At 38.7% G+C, this 18,221-nt stretch overlaps 1 protein-coding gene across 1 annotated transcript in view; it reads right to left on the minus strand.

The window, feature by feature from the left end:
• The window catches only part of galnt9 (polypeptide N-acetylgalactosaminyltransferase 9), a 108,615-nt gene that overhangs the window by 67,099 nt on the left and 23,295 nt on the right, over positions 1–18,221 (minus strand). Inside the window, exon 3 of the mRNA XM_042000469.1 lies at positions 13,890–14,056. Within this exon, the coding sequence (XP_041856403.1) occupies positions 13,890–14,056 (167 nt within the window). The remainder of the gene's footprint in view (positions 1–13,889; positions 14,057–18,221) is intronic.

An 18,221-nucleotide genomic window follows, 5' to 3' on the forward strand; every position in this document is an offset into this window, starting at 1 on the left:
GACTCCAAACTTGTTATGTAATGATGTAACTAGCACAAATATGGGAAACATGTTAAGTTAATTAATAAAGAAAATGTATTATTATTAATTAAAACAGAAATGCACTGCCATCAAAACAAAAACGTCACACATTAATGCTCCCTGAACCACTCTTTCACAATCTGAGCACCATGACTCCGGACATTGTTATTTTGAAATATGCCCATGCCATCAGGAAAGAAAAAGTCCATATAATAACCAGCTCATTCGGTATATTCACCTAGTCAGCCAGCCTCATTCTTTACACACATAATGTTGCTGAACCTAGACCTGACCAACTGCAGCAACCCCAGATCATAGACCGCCCCCACAGGCTTGCACAGCTGGTACAAGGTCTACTCCAATTAGCAGTTTTCTTATGGCTACATGGCCGTTCAGTCTTTTTGCGATGTGTGTATGGAAAATTTCTTACTTTCACTATTAAACTCAGCCTTGAGTTCCATTGGTGTTTTTTTTTTCTACCATCTGATTTCACCATCACTTAAGATGTTTTTCTGATCACATTTTTTCATGGAGGAGGATGGTTGCCCAATATCCTTCCAATTTTCAATAATGCTAGGACAGTTCTTAACCCACTTAGTCATTCCTGCAATCTCCTTAGATGCCCTTAGTTACAAGGCTCTTACCTACTTGCTTAATAAAATCCAGATGGTGACGTTTTATTTTATTTTATTTTTTATTTTTTTGGCCAGGCAGTGTATGTTTCATGGTTGCATCAGACATTTGGATTGTCGCTTTCTATAAAATATTTTACAACATCCACAAATTTCATAAAGCCCTTTACAGTATGAAGAATAAATGATTATGCTCTAAATGCTTTAAAAGGTTTTGATGCTTCTTATTCTCCCATTTGTACAATGATTTGTATTCTATACATGGAAACCTCTTTCTCCATCACACATACACACACATCGATGAGCACATTGTGGAGCAATAAAAGATTCTATGTCTTCTCCAAGGACATTTTGACATGTGTGGGTGGAGGGATTGAACGACAACATTCTGATTGATGGGTAATCACTCTACCTGAAACACAGCACTGAAAAGGCTTTATGGGCTGAATCCAGATGTAAATATTCAACATCAGCTTTTATATCATGATGTATGTGTTCTGTAATCTATTAAGCAGAATCTCAGACTGATTACTCAGTGCACAAATAGAAGACTCACCAAAAATAACAGGATATTGACAGAAAACAGCTGTTTTTTTTTCTCTTTGTATGAAAAATATTACACAAACTGGAAGTTTGCATATTTGGCAATTGAATTTTCCAGCAATGTTTCTCATGAACAACGTGATAGCTCTTCACTGTGATCAATAGACCCGAAGAGTGTGGGACTTAAGCAGAGCTGGATAAATTTTACTTAACAGAATATACATCGAAAGGCCTCAGTTACATCTTCAACCACAAAACAGCAGTTAGCAGTTGTTTCTGCACCTACATCTGATGAAAAAATATTGGCAGACTGTAAGAGAGGATAATTAAAGACTATGTAAATAAAGGTCTCAATCAATATTTAAAACCAAGATGGTTAAATAAACATTTAAAATACTGTTGTTTACTTTAAAATCAATTTGATGTAGTAAATATATATATCTCACAGAATGGTGATTTTGTTGACCAATGGAGGTTTAAAATATTCATAAAGGTTCAATGAAAAAGAATATATGATGAATTGCACAAATTTATTTGTTCTGAATTAAGAGAAAGAGATAGCTTTAAAAATGTAGTAGCTTAAGTGTTACAAAAAGTTACAAAAAACCCTCTAAATGCAATTCATGATGCCTGTCATACTTTTTCACCTCATTAAATCCAGGTAAAAAGAACACACACACACACACACACACACACACACACATGAAATCTCCTGACCATGCACGGAGGTATTCCTGGTTCTGCAGTCCCGAGCGAATGTTCTATCTACCAGCAGCTGGTGTTATGCTCCTCTGGTATTTTTACCAATGCACTTCTGTGCTGTTCTCATGTATTGATCCATGTGCCCACTTATCTTAGCTGCTATGATGCCTGACATGATCTTCCATGTGGTGGGGAGACAGGTTATTGGCCGATAGTTGGATGGAATTGTTCCCTTCAGGGGATCCTTTTGGATCAGGATTGTCTGGCCTTCAGTTAGCCTTTCAGGGTGGGTCCCATCCTTTAGCAGCTGGGTCATTTGTGCTGCCAGTCGCTCATGGAGTCCAGTTAGCTTCTTCAGCCAGTAGGTGTGAACCATGTCAGGCCCTGGTGATGTCCAGTTTTTTTTTTACCTCTTTTTCATACTCTTTGTTGAATGTCTGCCAATGTGATGGTTACTGGTTCTTGTTCAGGGAGGTTGCTGTCGTCTGCTCCTAGATCCATCAGCCACTGTGCACCGCTGTTGTGTGATGCCTCCTTCTCCCATATGCTTTTCCAGTATTGTCCAGTCTCCAGCCTTGGCGGGTCTGCCCTGTTGTTATTACGCCAGGTCAGGGGGGAATTAACAACAACACCCCATCCAGAGATTGAGTACGAAGCCCCAATAAGCACAATCACGCAAGGCAGCGACTTACCTAAGAGATAAGATCATGGCAAAAATGAACATCAGGCAACCCTGACGCCAATTACAGAGGCTGAGTGACGCACCATTGGAAAGGCTCCTGGAAGATGTGAATGCAGCTTGAGAACGATTCCTACAATGACCATCACTGAAACCAATGAGCTGATCTACACCTCAGCAGCAGTGATCCCTGAGGTGCTTGGCTATCAACCAAAGAGCAACCATAAAGATACATATCCACCATGGAAGAGGTTGAAGGATAAAATCAAGGCAGCTCGGAGAGAAGTGAGCCAACTATCAGAGCTCCAGAAAGGAGCAATGAAAAAACAGGTACCCAGGAGGTACAGCCAGATGCCCATACCTGAAGCACTAGAAACTGCCAAACAATGACTCCAAGCCTTGGCCACCCGCCTAAAGAGGTACACGAGAGAAATTGAAGAAAGGCAAATAAACTGGCTGTTCTCAACTCAACCAGCTAAAGTGTACTCTCAGTGGCAGGGTAATAACAACAGGGCAGACCCGCCAAGGCTGGAATACCAATCTGTGCACTACCTGGATTGATTACAAGAAAGCCTATGACTCAATGCCACACACATGGATCATGGAATGCTTGGAGATGTATAACATCAACAGGACTCTAAGAGCCTTCATTGCAAACTCAATGCGGCAGGGGAAGACCACCCTTGAGGCCAACTGCAAGCCAATTGCACAAGTGTCCATCAAATGTGGCATATACCAAGGAGATGCCCTGTCCCCTGTGCTGTTCTGCATAGGTCTGTGCCCCCTCAGCCAAATAATCACCAAGACTGGCTATGGATACCGACTCAGGAATGGGTCCTCCATCAGTCACCTCCTCTACATGGATGACATCAAGCTGTACACCAAGAGTGAGTGAGACATTGACTCACTGATCCACACAACCAGGATCTACAGCAATGACAGCGGTATGTCATTCGGACTTGAGAAGTGTGGGCAGATGGTGACAAAGAGAGGGAAGGTAGTCCATACAGAAGGGTTCTCACTCCCAGACGGCAGAATAGCAGACAGTGAGGACAGCTACAAGTACCTTGGAGTCCCACAAGCAAATGGCAACCTCAAACAGGCCACAAGAAAAGCAGCCACAGCCAAATACTGCCAACGAGTAAGGCAAGTCCTAAGGAGTCAGCTCAATGGCAAGAACAAGGTCCGGGCAATTAATAGCTATGCCCTGCCGGTCATCAGATACCCTGCGGGAATAAAAAGCTGGCCAAAAGAAGAGATTCAGATCACAGATGTGAAAACATGAAATCTCCTGACCATGCACGGAGGGTTCCACCTCAAATCTAGCACCCTTAGACTGTACACTAAGCGCAAGGAAGGAGGCAGAGGACTAGTGAATGTCAGAACCACTATCCAGGATGAAACATCCAACATCCTTGAATACATCAGGAAGATGGCCTCAACGGACGAAGTGCTCTGTGAATGTCTCAGGCAGTGGAAAACAGATCATGTGGTGATAAAGGAACCATCGTGGGAGGAAAAGCCCCTACATGGGATGTACCACTGACAGATAAGTGGCTGATATCGAGAAATCCTACCAATGGCTAGAAAGGGCTGGACTGAAAGACAGCACAGAGGCACTGATCATAGCTGCACAGGAGCAGGCCTTGAGCACCAAAGCAATAGAGGCCCAGATCTACCATACAAGACAAGACCCCAGGTGCAGACTGTGAAAAGAGGCCCCCGAGACAATCCAGCACATAACTGCAGGGTGTAAGATGCTGGCAGGGAAAGCTTACAAGGAGAGTCATAACCAAGTGGCTGGTATAGTGTACAGGAACATCTGTGCGGAGTACAGACTGGAAGCCCCAACGTCAAGGTGGGAAACACCTCTGAAGGTGGTAGAGAATAACCGAGCTAAGATCCTGTGGGACTTCCAGATCCAGACCGACAAAATGGTAATGGCAAACCAGCCGGACATTGTGGTGATAGACAAACAGCAGAGGAAAGCCGTGTGGTTGACATTGCAATAGCAAGCAATTGCAACATCAGGAAAAAGGATCATGAGAAACTGGAGAAATACCAAGGCCTGAAAAGTGAAGGCAACAGTGGTCCCGTGGTCATCTGAGCAGTCGGGGCAGTAACCCCCAAACTGGAAGAGTGGCTACAACAGATTCCAGTCCTAGGAACAGGACTATATATATATATATAAGCAGGGTGTAATATAAGATATTGAACAGGACCTGCTAGTTTCTCTTTAAATAGTATAATATAGTATGCAGCTTTTAAAAAAGAACATTTACATTATTACTTGTTCTGGTTCTCTCTCCAGAAATCCAATCTAAACCCCAGAATGTCAGGACTGATCAGAACCCCTCTTCTGGAGCATTTCGGTAACAAACACTGTATGGTCTGCGCTCTGCGCTCTCATAGATGTAGCTGGCTGTCCTCACTGGAAACTTAGTTTGCTGGGTATATAGCAAGTTGTGCAAATTGCTGTCTGTGTTTCATTGGAGGATTGATGGTTGTTTGAGCTTCTCCTCTGGGTTACTGCTGAGCGTTCCACTTTCTGAAGGAGAGATTAATAAGGACGCTTGTGGGACACCAGCTTTTGAACAGCATCCACACCTAGCTGCTGACTTTGGCTCACAACATAAATCAGCTAGTGAAAGTATAGAAGAGAAAAAAATGGCAGCCTAATCCCCCGACTGTGTGATTGAGGAGACGCAGTGAGTGGAAGGATTGTCAGGGGTCTTTTTTCAAGCTGAAGGTCTTAATATATCAGGGTGTCTGCAGCAGTGAGAGGTTGAATTTAGGAGCATTGACCCCTAAAGCAAACAAGTGTTGGCATTCAACACTAAATTAAAGCAAACTGATGCGTTGAGGGAAGTTTTTTCTGTTCTTATTTATCTAAGGATCTTTTCTGTTTTAGTGCCACTCTCATGTTCAACATAAACAAATAAACAACAGGCTGGGTTTGTTGTTGAATGCAGGAACCCACTTTCTGTATGTTAAAAGAAGAATAAAAACCCCACTGTAGCACCCCAATATAAAATATCTAATCATTTATAATATACTAATCAAACAGTTCTTCTTACAGGTTTATTTTTCCCTTTTCTGGTAGGATGACATTATGCTTACAATTCCTCTGTTTCTTCAAGAAAGAAAAAGATGTGTATTTTTGTAAAAGAGTCTGGCTCATGAGTCAGTAAATGTGGAAGGTAAGCTTTCATCATGCAATTAGAAAAAAAGTCACAGTATGATGAAGGCAAATTCTTTGTACAACATACCACCTCTTAGGTCTCCAGAGGCCAAAATGTAATTGCCGATATACAGAATTAAATGCACACCTGTTCTGCTTTAGATGTTGCTATACCATAACAGGTCAATTTAAAGAACAAATCAAACAACATTATGAAACCAGGACTACAGGTTTGTCTGTGGTTCCCATGGTTTCTAAAGGTAGAATGGGAGGGAGAACCTTCACTTATCACATTATATTGTAAATAATGCAATTTCTAATTTAATTTGTAAGGCAGGGCAAATCAAGGAGACTTCATTTATAAAGTGCATTTAAAAATAAAAAACTGTTGGCCAGCTTGCTGCACAATTTAAAAACACAACATGTGTAAAACATTCAGAGCAATGAAAAAAAAAAAAAAAAACAGTAAAACACAAAGAGAAAAACACAAACATAAAACAAGGTCACCTATTGCTCATCGGGAAAGGCTAAGGAGTAATAGTGCATCTTTAGCAAACTTTTAAAAATGTCCAGGTTTGGAGCCACCCTGATATAAGGGGACATGTCGTTCCAGCAGAGTTTGGTAGAAGCAACCACAGAGGAACAACCTCCCCAGAGGCTCAACCTATACCTGGGGACCACTGGGGCCAAGGGACCTATGTGGAGTGTAATGGCATAAAACGTCTGCTAAGGGTGGACTAAACCATAAAGTGATTTAAAAACAAACAAAATCATGAAATCAATCCTCATCTTGACGGGGAGCCAGTGTAAAGAAGCAAGGACTGTGGTGATGTGCTCAAATTTACGTGTCCCTGCTAAAAGACATGCAGCTGAATTTTGGACCAACTGGAGGCAGGTAAGGTAAGACTGGTTTATACCTTTAAAAAGAGAGTTGCAATAATCTAAGTGAGAAAAAATAAAAACATGCGTGACCCTCTCAAATTAATTAAAAGATTTTTTTTTCCAAATTGTAATTTGCAATAAAATCGCAATTTTCTATGGGATACAAGACAATTATTTTTAAATTTAATTTCATATCAGTTATTAATCCCTCTGTCCTGAAATCTCCATCCCAACTGGTCAGGGCAGATGGCTACCCGTCCTCAGCTTTTAAAAGGGATTTCCTTTCCACTGTCGTCAACCGCCCTGTGCATGCTGAGAATTATGTATTTTCTTTTAACATAAAAAAAGTTTACTTTTTCAATGAATTGACTCATATGAAAATATTTATGAACTGGACTAATGTGGCTCATAGAATGGATATGTTTTAACTGGATTATGATTGGCTAGATAAATGATATAAAATTGGACTGTCTTTAAAAGTGCCACGGAATGACTTGTGCTATACAAATAAAGCTTGAAATAAATTGAAAACTCTTACGCATCAGCGCGGTGTAATATAGATAATGAGCTGGAGCACACAAAAATAAAGAAAACGACAAAAAAGAAAAACTTGGTTTTACCTATAGATGCAATCTCTGACATCACTAATACCAATAACAATACTAATTACAAAGGAAGAAACAAAATCTTTTATAATCAAACCTACAATTCAATAAAAGTAACAGAAACATCTCATGACTGTGTGTTTGCTTCAATCCCACTCAAACACTTACTGTGAACTGCCAACGCAAGCAAACCAGGAAAAGTAAGTGTTGCAAGGTAACAATGGCAAAATGAGATAATGTAAGATCTAGCTTATATAAAACATAAATGTATAAGGGACAAGTGGTGCATAGATTAATTTAGTCACATTCTTGCACAACTATCTATTAGACCTATCTGAATCCCTAAACTACCCCTACTCTTGATTATCTTTTACCACATTCAGGAAGTTACCAATTAAAAGAAAGAAATCTTATGAAGGTTACAAATGAGCATGTTGTGTGCATTTACTCATGTCACATATTGTAAAGTGGTGGATTAATAGTTCATCCTTATAGTATTCCCATGTGAACCATTCGCTGTTGAAAGCAGCATTGGATGCCTCCCAGAAGAAGCAGGCACCTTTGTTATGTCTTTGCAAATTCCATGAGACTCCTGTATCATCAGTCTACCCTTCAGCTATGATACAATAAAAGCCATTAGTGTGTAATAATTACTGGGCTTCACTGGGAATGGGAAAAGTTATGGGACTCCCTCTCATCTTGGCAAACAAAATGCTGTACTGATTCCAAGGGCAGAGAGTTATAGAGAGGGAATATTTTTAAGGACTGACAGTACAACATAGAAGATAGATTCAAATGAATATACTAGAATGTGCAAGGAACATCTGAAATCCTCTGGCAGCACAGAGGAATAGCATACTGCTATGTTAGAGATAAATGGTAGGGTTTGACTCAATGTGCTTTTGAAAAAAAATGGTGAAGCCTTAAAATTCACATACATGCAGCTGCAAGGCCTGCTCATTAACTGGTAGTGCACTTTTATTACAAATAATCCTGAAGGATTTTCAGTTTTTCCAGTCCAGTAAGGTTTTCTCTCAGTGCAACTGATAGTTATGTTTTTGTCTGCAGCAGTAAAATGATCCACTCTGGGGAAAGACATCCATTTGTGCTGCAAACCCCAGGCCACAGACTGTGGAGTTGCATTTACAGACTTGTTTCAAACACTGATCAGGAAACAGGTTGGATATTGATTAGTTTCATTGATCATGGGCAGACTTGTGAAGTTTCCATGTACATGAACAGGCTTACCGCAAGTAATGTGACTATGTTTTAAATATTTAAAAAAAAAAAAAAGAAAACTGATACTCCTTATTCCAGCAGTGCAGCAGCCCCTCAGAAGTAATATTTGTTGTTACCGTATAGTTTAGTTCTTCTTTGTAAGTGGAAAAACATTTTTTGGCAGTGGACCATATATTTACCACAAACTGTACATTGGTTCTCATTTTGAAACAACCATTAGCGATAAACTCACATCTGAGTGAAATGATCTGTTTGCACTTAAAGCGATATTAATGTCAAACAATATAAGCTTTGGGGCAAGATATTCAGTCATGTGCATCTTCATGTTCAAATGTACCTTCAAATGTGGGATGCATGTTTGACAACTGTGTGCAAGAAAATGTGTCAATAACAAAATTTTACTAAAACAGTTGTCTGGACTTTTTAGTTTACAGTTGGAAAACAACCACGTCAGAGTTAAAAATTCATTCTTTTAAACACCACCATCACATCCATAGACACTGTTTTGCGGGTTGTCCCAGTCACACATAAACAAGTGGTTATGTCCTGAGTTGTATTTAGGCCAGGGTTTGAATTACAGGGAAGTTAAGCGGAGCTCAGCTACCCTGAAAAGCCAATGAGCTCCCTTGAAAACACTCACCTGAGACTCTAAGGTGGCGCTCTATAAATCTTTAACTTTCAGTTTATTTCTAACGTTATTTTGTGATTCTAATTACCATGTAGTAAGAAGGAGATCATGCAGTCTCACAACAACCAGTAGAGGAATAAAGTTAAAGAACAAAATGGTTAGAACATAATTATATCCCGTGTACAACACCACCATCACAGTCCTTATGGTCTTTTATGCTTGTCAACTAGTTGCTTTCCATCCACTAGAAGTCACAAGAGTGGGGGTGTTTGTTAGAAGACAGTCTTATAAATCAGTGTTTTCTCAGTCCTGGTCCTTGGGGACCCTTGGCCTGCATGTTTTAGATGTTTCTGTTGTTTAACACACCTGACTGAAATGAATGCCTCATTAGCAGGCAAAGAATTTCACTAGCAGTTCAATTAATCTGAATCAGGTGTGTTGGATTTGAAAACATCTAAAACATGCAGGTCAGGTGTCCCCAGGACCACTGAGAAACACTTATAAAAAAATAAATAAATAACCTATCTCTGCTGTCTGTATTCCGTGGTAATTTTCTTCCAGTGCAGCTTGTAAATGCAGACAGTGTGTTGGTAAAGAAATACTAGAAAAATACCACAAAGTTTCCAATCTAAAACTCTGTGCTTCTGACTTGTTTTGTTGGCACAGTAACATTCATTATGCTCATTCCTGGAGACGTCGTTGCCCTGTAGCTTTCTGGGGCTAAGAAACTACACTTCACATTTTCTTGAATGCTGTTTTAACCGTATTTTAACTGTCTCCACTTACTACAACATTACCCCCTCTTAATTATCTCTGATAACTGAAGAAGTAGTAAGACTACAACAGCAAGCTTAAAATGGAAAAAAATGTAAACCACTGTACAATAAATAGCCTGAGTATAGTCTTAATTATATTTTGTTTTTTTGTGTCAGACAAATCTCTTGCGCTGTGCTAATGAGCAATCACACATTCAGAAGGTTTAATCAGATTTAATGTATGCAATGTTTAAGTAATTTGTCATCACTTAACATTAATATTGGAAGCCGTACTCAACTGGTGCTCAGTTTACATCCTGTTTTCATTGTATGAATCATTAAGTTACCAATGTGATGGTGGTATTTGCTGGAATTGAATTCTGTGGGGTTCATTAAGCCTTTTGTTGCTCTTATTATGTGCAACAGTAACCTGGAGTCATCCTGGCTAACATTTGCAGCCAAAGCTCATAAGTAGAAGTGGGAATTTTAGTTCGGCTTGCTGGAACTGTTGTTGTGAAGAAATCTGTAAGCTACCTGTAAATTGGCATTGTCATTGGCAGACATGGAAAAGGAAATGTACCACAGGAAGGCAAACATACTTCATGCATGTGATTCTTCTTTACGACACTCATCTCACTGAGCTCTGCTTAAATGAGGGGAGACACAAAGCCATCCAGCAAAGGTCATGGAGCTCAGCCTACATTTTAACTGTGTAATGCTACAGCTGAGCAGCTCCCAGGAATCAGCTCACATCTCCACAAATCATCATCAGTGTTGGTAAATGTTGAGTTAAAGCAACTGACAGATGTGATAACGACCTGAAAGTTACATCTCATTAAGAATGCACAAAGCAAATGGACAGTGAAAACACCTTGAGGTAATTTAATGTGATCTCAGTGAACTGCATGCAAATGTTTACAGCCTGTCCATCCGTTTCAATTTCTCACATTTTCTAGGTGGAGACAATTGTATTTTGACAATGCTAATGAGTTTTCATGCCTGGAGAGTTATTCTGACAGTTAGAGTAAATCTCAAACATTTAGGCAAAGATGGTGGAAATAAGATGCACATTTATTATTTAACTATGAGACTACTAGGCAGTCAAGTCACTGGTAAATACATGAAGGTGCATCGTCAACAAGCTTTGAAATTACTCTGTTTTCAGGGTTAACCTACTTCAAGTCCCTCTCCTTCCATAAATATGTAAAGAGCATCACACAGTGCTGAAGTTGCCTAAAGCAACAAAAAAAACACCCCCTGCATCGCCCTCCCAATTTTTTGAAAAATACAGTGATTTCTAAAAATTTCTTTGGAGCTATAGAGCTGTAGAGGCAGTATTTGTTTATTTGTTGTAGCTACTTGTAACGTGGCAATGCAAGAAGGTGGATTTTGAGAAAAAATTACTATTCTAAATCAAATCTAATCAATTTTCTACCACCACAGAAAAACAGTGTTCTGTTTTTGTTTTGTTTTTATTTGTTTATATCCAATTCTGCCCAATTAAAAAATTTATCATTATTATAATAAACTTCAATCAACTGATTCACCTAAAGCAAACACACTGGAAATCTAAACTTTATGCTTTGGGCAACAAGAACTAATTTACTTTGCTGTCAGAGTGAACTAAAATAGTTCTGAAAGAAGATGAAACAAACAAACAAACAAAAAAACCACATGAGTGAATTTAGGTGTGATTTTTCCATATAGTAAAAGCATCTCGGTGCATCATCTGATCCTTTACCAACAAAAATTATTATTCATTGGTAAAACGATGAAGCAATCTCATATTCAGATTAAATTCTTGTCCATCTTGGTGATGAGATGAGTTATTTTCAGCTGATTCACCCACAGAGCCTCAGTCCTCTCCATTCCACTAGTTGGCAGTAATGCAGCTCTAAGCTGGTTGCTAACTTTTTGAGAAAACCCAAATGAGAAGAAAGCAAGAAAGAAAAAAATACAGCGACTTGCCAGCAGCCTGTGGAAAGAAACTGAGCGGAAATGCAGGAGAGAATGAGAGTAGCCGGGGAGAGCCATCAAAGCAGGGGTGAGGCTGCAACTAACCTCAGCAACATGGAAAAGGTTTGGATTCAGTAAAAACAATAAAGAGCAGATTAATGCAGTCTGCACTCTTTGCCATCGGTTGGTGAATACCAAAATAGGAAACACAACTAATTTATTTCATCACCTGAGAAGGTATCACCCCAGGGACAACACGGGAAGCACGAAAATGTGGGCCAGTGCGATTCAGTGCACCGGTTCTTGCAGTGCGTCAAACAGAGAAGCATAATCTGATCATATGTGGCTGCCACCCCATGTGAAAGGCACTCAAAACAAAGCAAAAAAAGCACTAAACTCTGCCCCAAAGTTTAACTAGATGGGTTATGTTGCAGTCATTATGCTTACATCATACTTTTGAAATCAGCAACAACAAACAACTATGTTGTGATCATGACTAAGATAATTTATTATAGAAAATAATATAAGATTTTTGCCACATTACCCAACCCTAATTATAACTGCTGTAATGTAACCCCAGGCAGTCCTGACAAATACAGCTGTGGATGGTTTCAAATTATTTTCATTGCAGATTTCACTTCACACCTTTGCTCATACTGGGGCACAAACAAAACCTTCAGTAATGTGGATAATTTTAAGACTTTTTTTTTTTAATTCATGCAAGTGACCTGTAACATAAATCTATATTTGTTTGTGTATTTGTTTAAAATAGGGCTGCCCTGTATGACTGTGCTGACAGTATCAGGTATTTAACATTATATTAATAAAAAGGATCATAAAGATGTTTATTACACTGAGTTGTGAAATAAAGGGAAAAAATCTGACATTATTTGTTAGTGAGCCAACATTTGCTAAGCCCACTGGAGCCCATCCACCACTGTCACACAGCCAGGTAGACTAGTATGCAGTTAGACTCAGTGGTTGGTAAACTGTTGTTCTAAAGCTTCATGCTTGGCATTTGGCCACGGGCATTTTTAAAAGAACTAGCAGAAATAATCATATATGTACAATAGAGTAGAAGTGAAGAGGGAAACATGAAGAAATGCTATACCCCATGACTTCCATCTTTGCCCAGAGGGTCTCAACTTCAGTCTCACAGGCCTCTTGTAACCGGCACATTTCATGGACAAGAGGAGAGTTTTATTATTAAAAAAAGAAAGAGGAAGAAGAAAAATAATAATACTGAACATATAACTGCTTTCAAAAGGGAAAATCAGCTTGTTCTGTGTGTGGGGCACACTAATATAATAAGGGGATGGGGGTGTGGAGGGGCGGTTGGTTTCCATTATGTCTGCTCACTGGCTTTTAACGGCTCCCTTTTAATGGAAGGCAGTTAGAGCCTCAGCGGGGAGCAGAGATGAGCCAGTGGTGTTTCCTGCTCGGCCTTCTTTCAGTATGTTATTTATGCTCCCTTTTCCTCTACCAGCCTGAGGGAGGCAGGTTTGCTGCTCTGTGCCAAGTGAAGAAGGGCCAAGTGTGGTCTGTAATCTAGTTCACTGTCCCTCTCTCTGCAAACAGGAACGCTTTTGGGATGTGGAACCATGCACTGTCAGCAGCATAGACACAGCTAAAAGATTTGCCTACATTGCTATGGAGACAGTCATATGGAGCAGTTTAAGGATAAGATAAATCTCATTAACTTGTTTCTTGTTTTTCCCATAAAACCAAGCTTAACTGTGGCAGACATGCACAATCACATGCATATATTGCTTAACTTATATTAACCCTTTAGTAAATTAAATGAGCAAAGCGAAAGCTTTTTGTGATGTAAGTGGCAGATATTATTCCAGAGTCTAAGGGGGGATGAAAAAGGACTGAATAAGGAAATGATTTGAAGGATATGGAATTAAGCCTCCACAGTGTCTAGCAGAGACTCCTGTTCTATTAACATTTAATTTCCAGCAGAGGCCAGAAGTTAACGGCTGTTTATAGTGCACGCTAGTGACGTCTGAAGTGGTGAGTCTTTAATATTTCCAGCCTAGTAATGAAGCTGTAAAAGGTCTTACCGCTGTCACTGTTGTCGTCCACAAGGATGATCTCCTTGAGCAGGTGTGCCGGTGTGTGGTTGACCACACTGTGGACAGAGCGCAGGATCACCGATAGAGCCTCGTTCACGAAGATGAAGACCACTGAGATCTGAGGTAGGTCCTCTGGGTATGTCAGTTGCTTACACCTGATGAGATGAATTTAGGACAATTAGCCAGTGTAAATTCATTCCGAATTTTTCAATTTTATTTAAATTAGCAGCATTTCACACAAGCAGTTACAGTAGTAAGTAACAAAAGTTCAGCTCCCTTTAGTGTCTCAGTAACGTGTAACAGTGAACCAACAACAGTAAACTATATATATATATATATATATATATATATATATATATATATATATATATATATATATATATATATATATATAATAAATATATATAATAAATTTTTGTCTGACATGTGAACATGTGTACCATATTACCCTCTTGCTGAAACACAATTGGACACATTTATGTCACTATCATGTTTGTTAATTACTTTAAGGATAATAACAAGAGACAGTTCACAGTAACTGAGCATCAAAATTAAAATGTTCCTCTCATACATCCTAAAAGACTACAAGAACCACTTCAGACAGCTCTGTGTGACCTTTAACTCAGCACAAACTTTAATAACAGCATACAAACATTTTGATTTAATGAATGACTTCAACAATGGCCCTGCTCCACTTAGGTGTACTGGTGAGCACAAAGCAGGGCAATGGAAAAGGCACACCTGCAGTGAACAGGGCCATCACATACTTAATGTGATTAGTTGCATGCACTTAATTAGCCCAAGTGTTCACATGGAAAGATTTATGAGATGTCCTTATTGAGAAATAAGCCTAAGAGTTTCCTTCTGTTGGTTTGAACTCAATGCATGATTTCCTCGAATGAGTAAATTCTTCATTGACATGATATATTCCCATAGTAAAAAACCAAAAACATAAAGGCTATATCCCAAATCCCTTCTTTTCTCAGTGCACCAACCTAACAAGGTAAAAAAATAGCGCTTTTCTAAGATTTTTTTTTTAAAGTTCAGCTCTATTTGATGATTAAGCCGCAGCTCCTAAGCATGACTGTACAGCAGTATAGGTGGTATAATAAAGGCATATTTCTAGATTCTATTTTTGCTTGGGTGCTTGACATGTTCCTATATTGAAATTCTTATTATCCCAATGAAAAGAAAAGTGGGCTTACTTACTGTATGACAAGTCTTATTCACAAAGTACTGTGAAAATGACTTTGCATTTGGAGGAAAACTTGGCCGACAAAAAGCGTTACTGTATTAGATCTGTAAACTAAACTTTGTAGTTCATGCATATCACCGTGTTTTAGCATGTTCACTCTATTTTTGATAATATCTTCTGAGTACTGTGTTTAATGTGTACAGATTTTTTTATTTTTTCCCCACCCTTGCCTACATTTGCATTCACATTTGCAGGCTGAAGTAAGACACTCATCTTATCATTTGATGTGATTAATTACTTTTTTTTTCTTTTCAGTGCTGCATGGACCCAGAAATCTAATTTTCAAGTCTCGATTTGATTCATTTCAGTATATGGTTTTAAATTGGATAATATATCTAATAGATGTCTATGAAACATGGATTAAGACGATCATGTCCAGCAGGATTGTGCAGGGCTTTTTGCTAAAACACAAGTCTATTGTCATAACTTAAAATGCTGCACTTCAAGCACCCTGATAAATATCTACTAAACAGTAAAGGCTAGCTATCTAGCTTTTCTTGTCCTTTACAAGATTTTCCATTACAACTGCACCAATGCTGCAATAATTTTAAGTTCAGACTATTTTTTCTGTATCAATCTAATCTAGTCTAATCTAATCTAATCTAATCTAATCTAATCTAAACTTACACAAATATAGTTCACAAATATGTCATTTTGTACTGATTTGATACAAATGGCATCAGTCCACAGGGCACATAAAAAATACTTTATTAATTCCAGAGAGAAATTGCAATATTAAAGTGTTTTTTTTTTCTTAATTAAATAACAACAATAATTAATTAGAAGAAGATAGAGGTGGTGATGGCTGCCTGCAGGAAGGATCTCCGCTACCTTTCTGTCTTACATCGGCGTGACGAAGCCTCACACTAAACACACTTGTGTGGAGGATGTGAAGAATTGTATTGTTGAATGATGTTCTGAACTGATGTATCTGACTGACATGTGCCTTTTTAGTAGGCAGTCACATTCACATTATGTCAGATGCAAAACACTTGTAGTTATTAACATGAACCATCAAATCTGATCTGTATTGAAATGGGAATGAACAATTTAGCTCCTAATGTGAACTGAACTTGTGTTATGTATCCTCCTTTACCTGATGTTCACCCTTTTTTCCCCCCATTTATAAACTGCAAGCTCTCATACATGGACTCCATGGCAACTTTTTTGTACATCTATGATTGGAATCCTGATTCAAGCTGCCACCTAAATGGATCCAATTAATAAAGCAAATGGTAAATTGCTCCATTCAAACTGACATAGTACATGCTGCTACTCTTCTCTGCTAAGAATCTTTTTGGAGTTTTTCCAAGGCTGTGAAACTTTCCTGTCATTTCTAGAAAATACATAATTTTCCCACAAACATACAGTGTCTGTAAAAACCCATGTAACTAACATCCTGTGAATATTTCCCCAATTAGGCTACAACACCACAAATGAAAAATGCATTTCATTCTTGTCTGTCTTTGTTTCCCCATGTTTTCTCGTATACTATTCAAGAAGCTGTGTTATTGTGTAGAGATAATGATGGGGTTATTTTAATTGTGGCTGAATAATTTACGAGAGAATGAAAGACTTTTACAGATCTCCATGAGAATTTCAGACTACTATAAACTGTAGTGTAAACAAATTTAGCTCCATGTAGCTTCAGTAAAGCCTGAAAACTTGCTATATTCATTTAAACTTGAATACAGAATTTTATAAAAGATGCTTGAGCTCTCAAATTTACTTTAGAAGTGGCAATGACATTTGTAAAATGTTCATATTAAACTAAAAGATCTTGCATTGCAACAACACATTAGCTCCTTTTCCACTCTTGCTGTGAGCCATCTGAACTTCACTGGTGCTTGGTGCCCAGATACCACTGAGAGCTGTCAGCAGCATCTTTGGGGTCAGGCCGCAGGGGGACAGCCATGCACGGTGCTAGAGTTACATCCTCCTTTCTACACCCAGTAACTTACTGCTGCAACCACTGGCTCATGTGAGTGAATGTATGTGAGTAGGCAGCAGGCTGATGCAAGACATTTCTCACCTTCAGTAATGAGCATTGGCAAGAAGTAGCAATTATTTGGGGTCACATAATAAATGACACCACAATTACTTATGGAATTTTCTAGAATATTCTGTGTATGTCACACTAAAAAATAGGGGGGATGCTCTTATATATATATATATATATATATATATATATATATATGAAATGAAATGAAAAATACTTTATTAATCCCTTTGCAGGGAAATTCATGTATATATATATATTTCTTTTTTTTTTTTGTTTGTTTTCTCTTTTCACTTTCTTTTTCTGCTTTGCACATTTGTGTCAGAGGCACAGCGATTGGTGTGGTGGCAAGCCTGCTTGTTCAAACCTCGGCTGGGGCCTTTTTCTGTGGATGTACCGCCTGTGCATGTGTGGATTCTTTCCAGGTATTTGGGCTTCCTCCCACAGTCCCAAAACATGCATGTTAGGTTAATTGGTGTTTCTAAATTCTCCCTAGAGGTGAGTTTGAGTGTAGCTGTTAGTCTCTCTGTGTTGGCCCTGTGATAGACTGGTGACTCATCCAGAGTGTACCTCTTGCCTAATAGCAACTTGGATAGTCTTCAGCTCCCTCGTGACCCTGAATTGGAATAAGCAGGTATAGAAAATGGATGGACGGACATCTGTGTCATTCACCTTAAGAAGGGTATATTTTAGCTGTGTAAATTGTTAAAAGGTCCAATCGTGCTATCTAAACTACTATTAGTGTTTCCTACTGGACCCCATCAATACAAACAAACTGAAAAGTAAGTAAAAGTTTAGTTTTAGAGACATTTACAACCTCACATGAGAATTCACTTATATGACTTCACTTAAATGGCAACTTTTCCCAGTAGTTGCTCTGATTTGAAATATAATTACTTGCAAAGCTCTTAGTTTTGGGGCATCTTGTATAAACACATTATGACTGTAGCAAATAGTAAACATCACTCAGAATCTCGCATTAGTATTAAAAAGTGCTTCTTTGATAACATAGTTATGTTTGGTCACCCATACACAAACTTGTGTGTCAGTAGAGAAAAAGTGTGTG

The sequence above is a fragment of the Melanotaenia boesemani genome, chromosome 11, assembly GCF_017639745.1.
Source record: "Melanotaenia boesemani isolate fMelBoe1 chromosome 11, fMelBoe1.pri, whole genome shotgun sequence".
NCBI classification, from domain to species: Eukaryota; Metazoa; Chordata; class Actinopteri; order Atheriniformes; family Melanotaeniidae; genus Melanotaenia; species Melanotaenia boesemani.